Source organism: Myripristis murdjan, chromosome 19 (assembly GCF_902150065.1).
Source record: "Myripristis murdjan chromosome 19, fMyrMur1.1, whole genome shotgun sequence".
Lineage (NCBI taxonomy): Eukaryota > Metazoa > Chordata > Actinopteri > Holocentriformes > Holocentridae > Myripristis > Myripristis murdjan.
The window spans coordinates 17,153,278-17,171,056 of record NC_043998.1 but is presented as its reverse complement, the minus strand read 5'-3'; the positions used below and the strand labels follow the sequence as shown (position 1 = coordinate 17,171,056).

General features: G+C 43.3%; 2 protein-coding genes across 2 annotated transcripts; one reads left to right on the top strand and one right to left on the bottom strand.

Moving 5' to 3' along the window:
* The first annotated feature begins 982 nt into the window (after positions 1–982).
* Positions 983–7,063, top strand: wbp2 (WW domain binding protein 2). Its single transcript, XM_030077645.1, has 8 exons — positions 983–1,214; positions 2,940–3,048; positions 3,155–3,290; positions 3,430–3,522; positions 3,626–3,772; positions 3,867–3,986; positions 4,716–4,792; positions 5,641–7,063. Exons 1-8 carry the CDS (start codon positions 1,156–1,158, stop codon positions 5,686–5,688), a joined length of 789 nt encoding a protein of 262 aa, XP_029933505.1. The 5' UTR covers positions 983–1,155; the 3' UTR covers positions 5,689–7,063.
* On the bottom strand, positions 6,810–16,906 carry trim65 (tripartite motif containing 65). Its single transcript, XM_030077644.1, has 8 exons — positions 16,833–16,906; positions 15,952–16,411; positions 15,514–15,609; positions 15,145–15,375; positions 13,997–14,165; positions 12,784–12,873; positions 11,625–11,842; positions 6,810–10,088 (listed from the first exon to the last, which is right to left on the bottom strand). The coding sequence occupies exons 2-8, from the start codon at positions 16,378–16,380 to the stop codon at positions 9,780–9,782; spliced, it is 1,542 nt and encodes a 513-aa protein (XP_029933504.1). The 5' UTR covers positions 16,381–16,411; positions 16,833–16,906; the 3' UTR covers positions 6,810–9,779.
* Between the last annotated feature and the right edge of the window lie 873 nt (positions 16,907–17,779).

The following is a 17,779-nucleotide window of genomic DNA, read 5'->3' as shown; positions in this document are numbered from 1 at the left end:
AGTAAGTTATGGATTATTGTTGAGTAAAGCCTACCAATGAGGTGAACAGTCTTTTATAATGCTTGTCTGCATGTCTGAATGCTTTCTGCACATACACACAGGTGACAAATTAAAGGAAAATCCAACATCAAGTGTCTTATTATGTTGCTGGACCTCCAAGAGCCATCAGAACAGCCTCAAAGTGCCTTGGTGGAAAATTCTCCAAGTCTCTGGAACTCGACTGGAGGAAAGCAGCACCATACATCCGAAAGATCCTGCACGCAGAGAGAGGTATTGTAGTCGAGCTGCAGTGCATAAAGAACCCGTTACGAGACAAGCGCACATTGGAGTTCTACAGAGATGTTTCAAAAAAGTGATGTGGTCAGATGAGTCATCCTTCACCATATTCTGAACAAGTGAGCAAGTGCATGTGTGTGTGTGTGTGTGTGAGTGCCCGAGCCCTAGAGCGGGGGGCCGGCCCGTCCACCATCTCTGTTGTGCTGTGGGGGGCATTTTACACCTGTCCCGTTAGGGGGAAGGGTGATCACAAATCAGTAACAAGTTCTTGTGAGCGATCACTTCCATCCTATGATGAAACATTTCTATCCTGAGGGAGCGGTCTCTTTTATTAAGATGACTCATGCCCCTATCCACAGGGCACCAGGGCTCAATTTTGGACTGATATATAGAAACTTGGAGAATCTATACCAAGGAGCACTGAAGCTGCTCTGGCGGCCCAGCACCTTACTTAGACACTTTAATGTTGATTGTTCCTTTATTTTGTTGTCTTTTTATATCTAGAATACCATATTTTTATCTTGTGCAAATCAGTATTTCCTAGTGCTGTTATTTTGAGGCTGTGTTTTACATAAATTCATCCTTTACATTCACTGATGTGTCCGTGTGAACTGTGTACCTCACCCTTTGCTCCTGTCGTCTCAGGGAATGAAGACCTCAGAGGGCCTGAAGGCAACATGACGTCACTTTGTGGGCGGTCCGCACGGATGGCGGAAGTGCAGGTGCAGCAGCAGCATCACAACAAGTTACACCAACGGCTAAGTGGAGGAACGGTTGCGAGGCTGGAGATACTGTTTCACCGCTGTTCACAGAACAGAGGAGAGACCTTTTAATTATTTTTTCCCCCCCACTTGTCGACGAGTCTGGTGGGACGTCGAAATGGCTCTGAACCAGAACAGCTCGGAATCCGGCGGAGTCATCATCAACAACAGTGAAAGGTAGCTAGCTTGTGTAACTAGCTAGGTTAGCTATGTGTTAACGGCTCTGACAGATTTTTTTCTGTTTTTCTTTTTCTTTTTTTTTATGGAGACAGTGGCAACCCAAACTCCATTTAAAAATATGACATTTTTATGTTACCGCGTTTATTGCCATGAAAGCATGCGTGGTAAAAGCAACTTGTGACCTTCTCTGAACTCGTTAGGTGCCACTCCTCCATTCGGCATACGTGTAATACAACAAACAACTCTTATTCCCAATGAAATCTCCACTTTTATCATTTTTGCACATGATATTTCTGCAACTCGTTTAATTTACAAGGTACGGGCGGTAGCGAGCAGTGTGAGCTAGTTTTAAAAGTTGACCTTATATTTGAATAAAGTGCATCTCTGTGGATGAAATGTGCACTGAATTTGGGAGTCATTACTCTCTTTGCTCATGAGAAAGAAGTGCCTGATTTTTTGTATGTGATTTCCCGATAGGAGCGCACAGCATGTCGGAGCTACGTTCCCCGCAGTCACCATGGCCATGAACCTGTTATATCATCATGTAGCTTGCTTGAGATGTGGTCACATTTTGCTTTGCCACACACACACACACCGTCTCCTCAAGCTCATAACGAATATGCATATGCTTTTTCGAGGGTGCAGTAATGCTTCGTGCCGTCATGCCGTGACAGTAACTTAGTCAGGGGTCCATTGATTGCAGTGCCGTGCTGCAGCTGCATTGCTCGCTGTCACCGGCACAGCCTGCTTCACTACCTGCACACCTCAACAACAAGGATTTATAGTGTAGATGGTGCAAGCCCACTATACAGTTGACATGAATTAACACCACTGGCCGGCTTTTCTCGAACGTGCTGGAGCCTCAGCTTGAAGCCCTTGCTGCAGCTAAACCCGTGGCGGCCCTGTGTCACTGGGTGGCATGCCACTCTAATCCTGTTACTGTAGTGATGCTTACTGACTCAAAGTAAGTGATGAACTTACCGTGTTCGGTAACAAGACAGTTGCACAATGGCCCCATGATCTCATCCACAAGCTGTTTACTCCCAGATTATGAAACCTTAGGCTGCAGCACATGATTACCAAAACAATAGATTTGTGTAGTTTTTACAGTGCAGATTGAAACATTGATTGAAACCTTTATTTATTCTCGCGAGACAGTTGAGGTTTCCCTCTTTTACAATGCCGCCGAGATGACACTTTAAAATACATCAACAACAAATAAGATATACCTCATACATTATAATGACAGGAAATACATGTCATAAGACATTAATAAAAGTTATAAAACTGGCATATGCAGAATATGGGTGCGCCTGGGCTTCAATTAAAACAGTTACAATTAGAAACAAGGTGGCTAGTGATAATAGAGTTAAATTCAGCATAAGAGGGTAGACTTTCCAGTTTTAAGGTGCTTTGGAGAGCATTCCAGGATTTTGGGCCATCATGAGGAAAAGCGGTCTTCCCCAGTTCTGAGCTAGCCCAGAAACATTAAGTCATTGGAACGGGTCAGGTGAGGACCTGTTTTCCATTCCAGTAAGGATGTGATGTAAGGAGGTTGCTTACCAACTAAGGCTTTAAAAATAAACTGAAACCAATGTTTGTTGCGCCTTTCGTTAAGCGACGGCCAACCAACTGTATCATAACATCTGATAATGTGAGACTTTATGGCTTCTTGCATGTACTTTGGATTGATTGGGTTTCTCTGTATCTTTTCATCACAAGCGTGCTGATGAACTATGATAATGTGGAGCTGGTTTTCTGTGATGCTGACAGTCTCCCTGAAGCCTTCCGGAAGAGCAAGAAGGGGAGCGTCTACCTGACTCCCTACAGGGTAAGAAACACAACTCGTGTTGACATACCACTGAGACTACTGACAGTAAGTAAACAGAGATATTCAGAGCTGACTGAGTTGAGAACTCATTTGTGTTTTCTCTCAGGTCATTTTCGTGACCAAGGGCCGGGATGCTCTGCAGTCTTTCATGATGCCCTTCTACCTGATGAAGGGCTGTGAGGTCAAACAGCCTGTGCTGGGGGCCAATTACATTAAAGGCACCATTAATGCTGAGCCCGGAGGTATGTGTGTGTGTGTACATGTGCCATATCTGTGTGTCGGTTCATGAAAAGGGAAGTAGTATGATTAGTATCATTTTGAACATATTCCAGGACTCACTTGTGTTCAGTACATTATTTCCTCTTCTTGTTTTCTCTTCAGGTGGCTGGGAAGGCACTGCCACTTTCAAACTGGTGTTTGCTGCAGGAGGAGCCATAGAATTTGGCCAGTACATGCTGCAGGTGGCGGCTCAGGGTATGAAAACAAACAACCTGAAACAATTCTTAAACCACTGATGTTGCATTTGGGGCTCCTGTCCTGCTTTTATTTTTATCTTCCATCTCTTCCTGCCTTGCAGCGTCCAGAGGTCAGCCAGTGACTTCTGGGTTTGGCGGATGCCCCTACATGGCGAATGGGGCGTATGCTTGCCCCCCTCCCCCTGCCAATGGGATGTACCCTGCTGGACCCCCACCCGGCTACTCCTACCCCAATCCCCCTCCTCCAGGTATGTGATCCCAAACATTTCACTAAATCGTTTGACCATGTTCCATGCCTGTGAAAGTGGTCAAACGTAATCTGTGTGTCACCTGCTGTCCCAGGTGGATTCTACCCAAACCCTCCGTTTGATGGTCCTGCAGCTTACATGCCTCCTCCTCCGTACTCCGCTCCCCTGGGCCAGCAGCCGCTGCATGACCCAGACCTGCCCTCCACATCAGCAGGTGAGATTACGTGGTGTGGGTGCTTTAACTGATGGGTATCTTCTTGGTGTCTTAGTGATCACCCTTGCAGTGATGGGAATATTTCATCACTTCCAAAGGGAAATGCTACACAGAGGCTAGAAAAATTGTTGCCATCTATTAAATGGCCTCAAAAAACCTTACACACTTATTTTCTGTGATGTCATTCAACATATTGTATTTTACTATTTGTTTTTCCTGCCATTCTTTACTTGTCTTATATGCCTTATTTTTCCGTTTTACTTAACTTTGAGTACCAGACTGTTCAAGCACTTTGTAAGATCTTTCAACAAAAGTTGTGCACAAATGAAGATAATTACTGTGTAACCACCATTGCTACTATTCAAATTCATATGCATATATTAACACATCTTGTGCTGATTGTTATTAGCTCATTTACCTGTTTCAAAAATCACAAAGCATCTCAACAGAGGCACTTCTCCTCTTCAGGGGAACATTGTGCAGCAGTCAGTGGCTGCTGAATGATGCCTTTGTTGCTCATTCGATCTATCGCCGCCTCTCACTTGCTTCTCTCTCGCTCTCATTCCTCATTTGGTCTGCATTCTCTCATTTTTTTTTTCCTCCTCATTTTCCCAGCCATTGTAGCTCAGGCTTGATTAGCTCTAGTCGTCTCATGTATCCCAGGGATTAATCATAAGACTATGTTTAATTAATGTGAGCTCCCCCCTCCCCTCTCTGTCTCTCTCCCAGCGGAGGCCAAAGCAGCCGAGGCAGCAGCTAGTGCCAGCTGTGCCACGCTGCCGCCTACACACGTCTACCTACCACAGGTAAGCAGCCTGCTGCAGTGCTGTTCCCTCCAACTGCAGTACACATCTATGGATCTATATGATGCAGATTGAGTGTGTAATTCTTAACGAATGGATTGATACTAAACTGGACGTCTGTGGGAAGTCCTAAAACTGAATCAGTTGTCATGTGGCATTTTAGTAAGAGTACAAGCACAAGTGTTCAGGAATGGGTGTAATGTATGGCTCTAACTAGGGATTAGGGTCTTTAAAAAGCATTATTGGTATTATCCAGAAAGTGTTTTTACTGCTAATATTTGTCTGATTGTTAAATTTGGCTTTTTTGTATAGGAGTGTGTCATTAATACAACTGTTATATTAGCAACAGAACAAAACTAACATCTTTTATTTACAGAAGATACTTATGTTAAGAGAGGTCTGTCTGTAAAGTTAAACACAGTTTGTATCTGTAAACTTTTCTTTGATTCTTTGAAATAAGTCATATCGGTGTCAGCTGTTATAGGTGGGAAGATATTAGATATCAGTCTCAAAAAATGTATTCTATCTCTGATGTCAGACCTCGGTTGCTTCAGTCCACAAAAATAGAGATCAGCCTCCAGAAATTCTTACTGGTCAAACCAAAATAGAACTGAAGATATACTGGGAATGAATTGCAAAAAACAGCAGCTCTCTGGTGTGTGTTTTCTGGCCCAGTATCATGTAGGACAGGGAGGCTAAGCCAGCAAATCCTGTCCAGGAAGCAGCAGTGAGCAGATCAGGGCCGTCCAGGGCACAGCAAACTCAGCAAAAAGTGAACCTCAGAATAAAATAATGGCACAGAAACGCTGAAATCTGTCATGTCAAATAAGCGTTGTCCCGTCTCTCCCCAGGACAAGCCTCCTCCCTACTCCCCTCCTGAAGACAAGAAGAACCAGTAGACCTGCCTCATCTCCTCAGTTCTTCTTTTTCTTTCTTTCACCTGTATTCTCCATCCAGCTGGCTCACCTCTCCTCTCCCCCTCTCTTAACTGGATGCCAGGAAGGACAAAGTCTCTCTTTTATAAACTTTTTCTTTTGCTTTTCCCCTAGCTTTCATCTTCCCAGATGCTCCTCCCCATAATTTGTCCCCGTGGGTCTCACCTTCTTCTCACTTTCCACTGCTTTCCACCTCCACTCATACCTCTCACATTCCTTTAAATGATTTATAACACAGTCAGCCCTTCGCACAGCTCCATGCTCCTTGCTAAAACCCAACACCTGACAAAAAGTATTCATTAACAGTCTTTGAAAGGGATATGATTGTTTGGGCCAAAGCTGTCAGGACACAGGGGTATTTTAAGTTGAATTCACTGAAATTTTGTAGCCTGTCTAGTTGGCTAGTTTAATATTTGTTGCCTTGTGGTTGGCATACTGAAGCATACTGCCACCCCACTCTAGATTTTAGCTAGGCTGTTTGGCTTAAAAATTTTTATGACCGTTTGTCTATCAAACTAGACTGAATGGAATGATGTAATTCCTTTGCTAACCTATCCAGAGGCAAGCTGAATGCAGTATTTTATTTTTCTATGATTTCTTCGTGTGTACAGGCTTTTAATATGTCAACTTTAAAGAAAAAAAAAAGAAAAAAAGGAGATATTTTCTCAGTGACACTAACCTAGCTTTTGTAAAGATAGCTGATTGCAGGGTGGCCTAGTCTGCCTGGACATGTTTTAGTGGAAAAGAGGACCACAAAGATTAGGACAGCGTAAAGCCCCAGCAGTGAATCCCTGATCCTGGATTAGACTAGAGAGTGAGTGTGACCAGGGCCCGGGGGGACGGACTGCCAGGAGGGATTATCTTTACACTGTGTGAGAGCAGAGCGGTCGCCCAATGATGTCACGTCCTGTTGTGTTATGCCGCCGAACATTCGAGAACTCACACATGGTCAGACCCTCTACTCGCTTCACCCTTCGCTGTCCTAATGTACATTTCACTCTTTATCTTCACTGTTCAAACTAAAAAGACACGCCGGCTCGTCAGAGGATCTTCTCTCTCTCTCTGTTTCTCTGTCCCTACTCCTCGTGGTTGTAATCTGAGCTGACATGTTTGAGGTCTTAAAATCTGATCTGAGCACCTTAGTGTCCGGGCCTCTTCTCTTCCTTCCTGTATCATCACTAATCTATATACTGTATCTGTGACACATCTGTGGCTGATTCTTTGCACTTTCAGAACGCTATGCATTGGGCCCCTGTTTGCTCTGTCATGGCTGTGTGTATATTAATAAAGCTCTGTATTTATTTCAAACTAATTTATTGAGTAATTTATTTTAAATGGCAAAAAAGTAATGTGGACAAAACAAAGCATGTTCTCAACAGCAACTAATGCATGTATGCATTGGATTGGAATTTATTAAATGGATTCTTGATTCATGTGAAGTGTGAGTGTTTTCGTCTTTATTTCTACACTAAGTATTGCTCTATCACACATTGATGGGTGGGTTTACTCAATGTCCACTTTGAACACGTAGCATAGTGCATTAGCATAAACATCAGCAGGGGGGTTAAGGTGAAATGTCACTAGGCGTTAGCAGCCTTAAACTGTGCTTTTCCCTTCTCGTGCAGTCCGTGGTCCTTGTCTGTGCTCCCAGACAGCTTCCACTTGTGCAAATCCACGACAGTTTTCCCAAAGATGTTCCATGTCCTGAGCCTCGAGTTCACCAACATTTCCAAGGTCACAGCCACGCTTTCGAAGCGCTCATGGTAAAGTCAAAAGGCAAAAAGCCCGTTAAAAACATCTGTACAGTACAGCAGGTTTCATCACGTCACTGTCAGCATCACAGGTTTGGGACTGTAATGTCAGTGCAATTTGTGCATTCCTGTTCAGATCCCAATAAATAAGGAGCGGTCCATTTTCAGCTACATGTTCTCAGTAGCAACGCACAGCCATGGAACCCTTCCCGTTAAGATTTCACCTATATCACTTATGGGAGAATAAAAGGAGCAGATGAACAGGACAAAGTCATCACATGGAGTGGGTCCACTATACCTTGGACTGGCCTGATGTCCTTTACAGGCCACATGATCAAGTGCTTTGCTTCCCTCTTGGTTTCACGTTCACCTCTAGAGTCGAGGAATCAGACTGGTTAACAGCGGTCAGTCACAAGCTTGGATGCAATAAAGAAAAATAAAGCAGAGACTATAATGTCATGGACTAATGAATTTGGCATTATGTGCAACACCAGTTGGCAGCATAATACGATCACCCTCGAAAGTCTGTGCATTTGTAAAGATGGCTACATGACAAGTGCAGCATTCCAAACTCTGTCTATGACAGTATGGCCTCCTTTCTTTCTCTCCAATCTGGGGTTCGGGAAAAAAGGAGTTGGCCAGTTGTAGACCTTGGAAAACACAAAAAGGTAAAGAGAAGCTCATAGCTTCCACTGACCAACAAGCATTCATGTAAGCCAGAAGAGCGGACGCTCACTGTGAGTCTTGAGAATGCTTGTTCAGTTCTGTTGATCACAAATCCTACAAAAGAATGTGCGATACATGGATTTTATAAATTCTTCATGAATGATTTTGTAATTTGAGACTTACGCCACACTGAACTGCAATCATTACAGTGGAAAAACAGGAAATGCACACACAACGGTTTTTCCTTCAGTGATGTGTGGAAAACATGCCACTTCATCTCTAACCTGAAGAACAAAAATGAGTGGACATTTCCATTTCAAGAATGAATTGTTGAAATCGTCAGTATTAAATATGAGCCACCTTAAATGCAATCCACTCAGCATCACTGTGTTCCACTGTGTGACACTTTAAATGTAACAAAACTAAAAGCACATCATTGCATGTCTCCAAATGCCATAGTAGTTGTCATTATATCCAAATTTACTTCTGGTTAAAAAGGGTTCCAGTCTCAAAAAACGACTGCAGTGAAGAGACAATTCTAAAATCCAGTGTGCTTTTGTTGCTGGAATACCTCAACTGGAGATATTACATGTATGAGATTTTTAAAAATCTCAAATTTCAAACTGTACTAAACCTAAAGTTATTTTTTTGATGCACCATTTTAGAAAAAATATCCAAATAGTCATCACACGGCTGTAAATTACTTGGTGCAACCTCAACACAATGACTTTTGTCTTTTCTTAAACCTTTTCTTGTGCACACAGATGATAATTAGACAAGTGGATCTTTTTTCTCATTTGTGAAAGGTCTTCAAATGATATCCCAACAGCAAAATCACATCTGATTTTTGAAGCACCTCTTTAAAAAAAAAAATAAAAGTTTTCAGTCACGATAACTGTAGTGTTTTTCCACCAGGATGAACTTGTCTGCACCAGTTCTTCTTATAGTGTGAACACGACTCTATTTGGCACCTTTATGAGGATTAAGTTATTTTAACTCAGAGCTGTATCTGTACAGCTGAAACTAGCAGACATGCAACAAAATCTAAGCAGCTGGCAAAACCATGGTTTCAAAGAAGAGCGCAGCAGGAATCGGGGATGGTTTGGGCACATTTTCTGCATGTCACTACTGTAAAGTAACATCATGCACGCCCTGCATTTCCCTTTGTTCCAGTGTGATGACTGCATGTCAGTGCGGCCTAGACGCCTCCCCATACGTCTAATGTGTACCTGTGAGCCCAGCCATCTTAATGACTACCCATTGCATAAAAGTAGACCACCTAAACTCAAAATATTGTGTAGACTCCGCTAAATTGTGCCCTCCAGTTGAGGAGATTGCTTGTCTAGTTGCAAAAGTACATTTGATCTATCTAAAGTTCAGCATTTTTTCAGTCATACTTAAAAAAAAAACACAAGGCCAATCAGGATGTCCCTTTGTTTCCATACAAGATCGGTTCTTCTACTTGAAACATGATAAGATGTGAGATGAGGGAAAAAGAGATTTTAAAAAAATCTTCTAAATGGTTAATTGCATCTACCTGGGGCCAGCTAGGGCCCACATTTGATTGTTCCTTTTTCAGCTCATCACTGATCGCTGAACTCCCTTCCTCATCAGCTTCACCTCCCCGTGTGAGTCAGCTCATGTGGAACAGAGGGTGATGCTGACGCCCTCCCCTATCCAGCAGGCGGGGAACAGCTCCTGGGTGAAGGCACAGTGGAAAGCGTGGAGCCTGGTCTGCCCGTCCCCGTAGTAGGTGAGCGTCCCGGCCTCGTAGTCCAGCAGCATGCCGATGCGGCTGTGCTGGGAGTGGCCGGCCAGCGTCTCCCTGCGGCCGTTGTGCCAGGCGCTCAGCTGCCGTTCGTCCAGCTGCAGGCTCCAGGACAGCTCGTTCATCCCCACCATGCACCTCTTGCCCTTCTCCTTCCTGGGGATGGTCTCGTAGGTCACCTGAGAGACACGTCAAAGGATGAGAGTGGCACAAAGAAAGTGTTTTAACCTGAATATTGCATTCCAGGGATGTAGTTTGAGATTAAAGAAAATGTTTCTAAGGGGACAATGTTAGTACGGACTGATTGATTTTATTTGAGGAACACAAAACCATGACTTGGATGTGCATAACAACATTCTCCACCCTATGCATCCATACCGTTCTGCAGCAGGTGATGCTGCGTTCACAGAAACCCGAACCTCGCAATATCCATCTTATAAATTTCCAACCTGCGACACATCGGCTCTCACTGTGTCCAGTCAGGATAAATGAATGAGAAAGAAGAAGAAACTGAAGTTTCTCCCACAGGAAATACCAAAGAAAACAAGCATCCATTTTCCTGAGTTAACACTGTGAACACTGTGTTGTTGACATTTATGATGGTGTTTGACAATGAAAGCAAATGCCCGGATGGATTGTGATGAAGGCTAGTAAATTTCTCATTACTAATGCTCGTGGTTAAGTTGTGCTGTGCATGGCTATAAATGATGGCTATCAACATTTGAATACAGGAAAGAGCTGAAAAATACCTATTTCCATTTTCTATTTCCAAGCTTGTTTTTCCCTCCAAAACGTTTGTGGTGATTTTTTTTGCAAGTAAAATCAGTATATTCAGAAAGGAGTTCCAGATGCTGTTAAAATTTGTCTTTGGCAGACAAATCAATAAGATCCACTCACTGCAATGTCTGAAAGTGTAACTTTTGCATATCTCGGTTTTATATATGAAGTCTTTAGTCTTTCAAAATTGAACGTTGTCTCTGCTCTAGAGAGAAGCTGAGTCTAAGCTGGACATTTACATGTATCAATGTGCAGGATATGATGATGGCGTCACAGTCCAAGGTGAGCATTGATGTAGAGGCCCAATTCAGAGTTTAACACACTGCTATGCTGCCATACTAATGAGGTCCTGTAGCTTTACACTGTCAAAAACCAGGACCACACGACAGGCAGCAACATTTACAGACTAAGAGATTTCAGACACTTCTTTTTTATAATCGGAGAAAATGTCTCTGCCAAAGTCCACCACTGTGCTGTTATTTCAGGCTTTCCTAGCAAGAGCACTGCTTTACAGACACACTGATGTCATCGTTTGCCACGACACACACTTCCACATAAGTGTTACACACTGTAATCGCATCCTAAAAAAAATTACGCACTATAGAGGTTGCAAGCCTATAATTAGTCAAATGCTGTTACCATATTGACCAACATTTGGAGTAATATATAGTATAAAATATTAATATAAGTGATCCCCAGTTTCCCATCATGTCATAATCAGAAGTGAGCGACTCATAACGATAGAAACTGTTATGCTTTACTGCTCTGTAGGGCTGCAACCACTTATCAGTACTGATAAATCAATAACGGGCAGATTATTAATTAGTGAAACATATTGTTTAGTTACGATTTTGTATGGATCAATAAATTTGAACGGTGGCTGGTACAAAACGCTCCCATCCATCCTATAATAATCATGACATACAGGGCCTCTTTACCCCAAGATAGGCCCATGGCTTCGACACCTCCAGTTCCCAGTAGTGCTGTCCGTGGGTGAAGCCCTGAAAGCAGAGCACCTGCCAGGTGTGGTCGAAGCGGGCCTCGTGGGCGGGGACGGGGCGCGGCCCGGAGGTCAGGTGCTCCGCCCTCCGGTTTTCCTGGGACAGAAGCAGGTGCCCGTTGGCCGTGCGGGGGTCAAAGGTCAGAGAGCATCTGTCTGTAATGAGAAAAATGTGATTTGAGCAGTTTCAAGGAGCTAAACCGATCAGTCACATCTTCAATCAGACCTCTGGTGCTACCAAAGCGAAAGTGGAACAATATTAATCAGTTATAATGTTTGATACAGTTTGCAGGCCTAACCATGGCACAACAAACCTAAACTGGAATGCATTTGGCGAGGGCAAACCGTTTTTTGGTTTACTGGAGAGAGACAGAAAGGTGAGGAGAGATTGGGGTGGGGACATGGTTACATGGTTTGTGCCGTAACCAACTGGGTCACGAGGACACCCCAAACTGACACAACTGGAGAATTTGGCATCAAGTCTTTGTCTCTTAATTTTAGTGTTAAGATAAAAACAAAAAAAAAAACAAAAAAAACAAACAAAACAATAAATGTCTGAGAGTGGAAATACCAGATCCAGATGACAACCAAAATCTAATCAGTCACTTTTTGCCCAGGGCCAATCTGGCCACCAAACTTCCTCCAAATCTAATCATGAAATACCTTGCTGACAGACAGAGAGGCGCAGTGAAAGCATAACCTCCTTTGTGGTAATAAATAAAGCAAGCCAGTGGACAGAAGTGCGCTTCTAATCGTCTAATCATGGATTGACCTTCCTGTTGCAGGTAATCACTCTCCATCTTCTCTCACAGCATGAAAACTCTTAAATATTATGAATAAGCACATGTTGCTTTCTACCCAGTCAATCATATCTCCACTCCTTCAGTCGGTGCAGTTGCCCTCACACAGCCTCGTCAATCTCTCACTCTAGGTCTCACTTCTCTTCCTTGCTCCTCTCCAGGAATAATGTCAGCACACGGTGGCTCTGATCTTTGCTCTCCTTGTTTGACAGCTGAAGCTCATTCTGCTGCTGCTCTCTTTGATGCACAAAAACACCTAAAAAGTAAATGCGATGTAAACGGTGTGACAGGACTTACAGGCACTGAGGCCCTCCTTCCCTCCAGGGTGGCATGGAGCGGCTGGACTGGGAACCACAGCCAGAACTGGACGCTTATCCTGCGGGGAACCTGGAGACCACAGAGAGAGACGGAGTAGTAAAATGACAGAGGAGGAACAAAATATGCAGGGAGGAGAGCGGGCAGAAAAGTAGGAATATTTAAAAAAATATTAGGACCTTAACCGGCCTGTTGTTTCTAACCACACTGACTAGTTGAAACTAAAAAACACCACAGCATGAGTTCCCATCCGGTCTCTTTACGTGCAAAGAGAATGGCTGCACTTGATTTGGCGCCTGGTTGGCCTGGTTTTGACGCAAGCAGCTATAAGAGTGGTAAACCACAAAATTGTGTCAACTGTCCGCCAGTTTATAAATCCTGCATTTAAACTGCACTTTTAGGTGATTCTTCTTCTATACAAAAAAAAAAAAAAAATAAAACTCCCTCAACCCACCACAGGATTCGTGTTTTTCTTCTTTGTGGTGACCAGGCTGATTCTGGTGACTGTATCCCTGCTTCCAGCCCTGCTCCACCTACCACACTACTCTGAAAACTGCAGTGCACTGAGACCCAAACTAGGGCGGGGCGATAAATTGATTATTTTGGATTTATATTTTAAATCAATGCAAAAAAAATGTCTGGATCATAAATCTGCAATCTGTGGAGATCCTCAGTCACACGATCATGCCCGCTATGATTCCCATCAGTCAGTAGTTGTAGTTGACGCAGTTACTTTTGATCATTTACACCAGAAAAACGAGAATATGTCGATTTACTGCTTACTGCAAACACTGGCAGTTGGCAAAAAATTGGCAAAAAAACGCTTTAGTGTTTCTGATACATTTAGGTAGAAATATAAGAATTTCTACATTTATGATAACACACAACAAACAAAGAGAATACACACTACCAGGTATAACAATTGGAAAACTGTACAATATGAAATTATTAGGGCTGGGATGACATGCTTATCTCCCTATTCGACGCTATCACAATACTTGAGTGCCGCGATAATTAAGTAAAACGATTTTTCCGCCCCAGTCCTAGAAATTATACTGAGAAAAACTGAAACATGTGCATAACAAAACTGTGAGAGTACCAAAATATATAACACATGAGAATGTTCTGCAAGTTCTACTAAAGTATGCCGCACAATAGCTTTATTTTCTGCTTAGGAGACACGGGGCCAGGTTACCTTGTTTGTCCTGACCCACGGCGGTGCTCACAGCTTTCTCCAGGTCCTCACACACCAGCTTGGAGACCCGGGACAGCACGTCTGTCACGCCGTTTAGCCGATCCTGCAGGTTGGGCGTTACTTCCACCGGAATGTCCTTGAAACGTGGAACCTCTACCAGCATGGACTCCTGGGAAGAGATGTGCGGTGCAAGGAACAAAGCATTTCAAGGCGTTGTTGATGAGTGTAACAATATTAAATGTCAACATAGGACGGGAGCTACCGGAGGAGATCGCACATGATGGCTCTCGTGGTGTGCACTGCTTAAGGGCAGATAGTGATATAAAAAGATCAAACTCGCTCTGCCGCAAAAGCTCAGACACATTTTATGACTCTCTCATTCATTATGAATGACGTTACTTGAAATGAGGAAGGTTCTATAATAACTTTTAATTTTGAAAAGACGCATGCACTCTGCTTTCATAAGAGCCAGCTAAACACCATCAGTAAACAGTCAATATGTTCACAATGAAAGAGCAGAAACTCCTGCAGCATAACCAACATTATCTCATTTTTTTGAGGAGGTTCTGGGTGGGTATGGGGGGATCTGCGCGGTGCTGGGAGGGTGAAAGAGGGAATACGGGTTTTGGGTTAAAGTGGTTTGTCATGGATTGTAATATATGTTAGTTAGTGACATTAATTACTACCCAGGTAGCAACTAACAGGGATCCAAATAAGCAAACACTTAAACAAACACTGACTTATAGGGCTGCAAGCCTTCGCAAACTTTTTAGAGGGAGGCAGCAAAATTCGCATCATCACATTATCCTCTGCTGAGCGTCCGTGGCTGCTTTGTTTTGTCTGATAGGTTTGATATTCCAGCTAAATAGCGTGTGAATGCAATGCTGTTGAGCAACCGTCTTGGATGTCCAGCCCAGCCTAAAAACGTGCCGTGACTTTCTAGTTCACCAGCTTTCTGTCTGGCTTGCGCCTGATCTATCACAACAAGTGCCAGCCGTTAAAAACAAAAGTGGCAAGTCCTTAATACCGACTACGTAACATTTTCCATTTGAGCTGACGTGACAACATAGTCACAGAACCTGTTCCACTTGGCTAAATCGGCAGTGACAAACACCAGAGAACACCAGAGAAAAGGCAGCGGTGCCAACCTTGATCAGCTGAGTGTCAGAGAGGTTATGCAGGGCTGCGATCTGGCCCTGGCTCTCTCGGAGTTTCTGGGCCCTCTCCTCCAGTTCAGCGAGCCTGGCCTCGGCCTGAGAGAGGGCGGCCTCTTTCTCCCCCTCGATGAAGCGCTCTGTGGCCTCCTGCTTCTCGGCCAGCACGTGCAATAGCGTGGAGAACTTGGTGTTCACCCAGGCTGAAGTCTGCTGTAGAGTCACCTATTGATAAAAAAACACCAAATTAGGGGCCTCCTTGGAGAACTTTTGAAATGTATGCCTGATGTTACTAATGTGAACCCTTTAAAAAGTCTGGGTGACTTTTCAAACACAGAAAGACGACATCCATGAGGAACTTACCTTGGCTTTGTTGATATTCTCACTCAGCTCGTCAATAGTCCTCTCTGTCTCTTCCAAGAGTTTTCCCACCTCCATGCTCTTCCTTTCCAATAGCAGCTGAGGACAAATGCATCACAGTGAGACAGCAGGCACTAGATAGCTAGAATTATGCTTCAACTAAGACAACTGAGCACCTTGACACTTGACATCACTGTACAAAATGACCTACTGTGACTTCTAGGATGATCACAGCCTCATGAAACTTTACAACCACAAACTAGGGGATCATTCAAAAAACAAAAATCGCAAGAAATCGTGATATAGAATCGCAATACTTGTAGAATTGCAATACTCGAGTGTCTTAATAGTATTGAATTGGTGGATTGAGCATGTTGTCCCGGCCCTACTGTCCCCTCCACGTCTCTGACTGTGGGAACGTTTACATGCGGATTCTTATACCTCTTGACTTTCCCTTTCCGCCTCCAACAGCACCATGCCGTGGTTCAGGCATTCGGAGATGGCACACTCGCAGCACACCGACATTTTGTCCTGCTTGCAGTAATACACCAGGGGCTTCTTGTGGCGATCACACAGCAGCATCGCCCTCGCCCCTTCGCCCCCCCTCGTCAGCGACTCCCTGCAGGAGGGGTTGTTGCTGTTCGCCGCCTCGGTCAAGACGGAGAGGGACACGTTGCGCTTGAGGACGGGCCTGGTGGGGAACTTCTCGTTGCAGATCGGGCACTGGGGGCCCACATCTGACTTGCTCTGGGTGTCCCAGTGGACGGTGATGCACCTCTGACAGAAGGTGTGACCGCAGGGGATGGTGACAGGCACTCGGAAACGGTCCAGGCAAATGGCGCAGGTCAAATTTGAATTCTGACACTCCATCTCTGACGAATGACACCTCTGTGTTCTCTCTCTGTGGGAAAAGACAAGAGGACGGTCATGATGTGGCACACTCTTCAACACAGTGTGGTGACAGTCACTAACCTTTTCTATTCCACAATGACTAATCTACCACACATGTCCTGCAAACTTTGGCTTTACATGCTCGCCTTCATTATTGATGCTGCCAGGTAATAAAATGTGCAGCAGCCATGCCAGTGTCCAGCAGATGAGCACAGGTGGCAACGTTAGCTAGCCCAACACACATTAACTTAGCCAAGTGGAAGGAAAGGCTAATGTTAGCTAGCCTCGATTCAAGTCACTTTACGCTCGTCCTGACTCTGACCGGCATGAATTAGTAAACATGACCATTTAGAGACTTCGCCTCATATCTACTGCTTCGTTCTGTAATTCGACATGTCACAACAATAACACTGTTACTAGCCATTTCTTACCAGTTCAATACATTCATGCAGAGCATCTGATTGTATAAATACAGGATCGTCAGATGAAGCTCCGTTGATGACGACACACGCAAAAATGCTTCCTTCAAGTACGGTCGGGAAAAAACGTACACTGGAGCACAGGTACGTAGCAACAACGTGATAAATGAAGAAGACAACATTAAAACACTGAAGCCGAACCGTACATTATCAAAATAAATAAATAAATAAATAATAAAAATAAAAATCAGTCATGTATCTAATGTGGATTTCTTTACATTCTGCCACCCCGGCACATTACTAAAATAAAAACACTTACTAAAAAGAAAAAAAAAAATGTTACTGGGTCTATTTTCTTATCGTTTGCCTCCAGTGGTATTCGTGTTGTATTTACAACTTGCAACTTGTTTTTTTGTTAAATCTTTATTGAAAACACATCCAAATATAATCCAAAATAAACACTTAAGGCATGTACTCGACATTTTGTTGTTCAAAGAAACGGTAGTATGAATTTAAAATATATATGTAAAAAAAATAATATTGGGAAAAATAGACCCCATTAATATTCAAACATTAGAGGATGAGATTACAACACGTAAATTATTTCTTTAGTTCATTGTGCCAGATTGACAGTTTATGACCCTTTTTAGTGTTTATAAGTTTGATAGTCTTTATATATTATTTGAATTCACATTAAAAAGCAACTGGCGGAAATTGGGGCTGAGCTTTGTAACTTTGCATTTATGTGTATGAAATTGACCATATAGAGTCATATAGAGTTTACCATGAAATCAACATTTATTTATCGTGATTTATAATGTTCAATGTAAATTCAATTCAATTCAATTTTTTTTCATTTAATTTTAACATTCTGACTAGTTTTACCCAATACACAGTCTCTCATTCGAGTCCAAAATGTAGTTGAATATACACAATGGTAAAAAAAAAAAATATATATC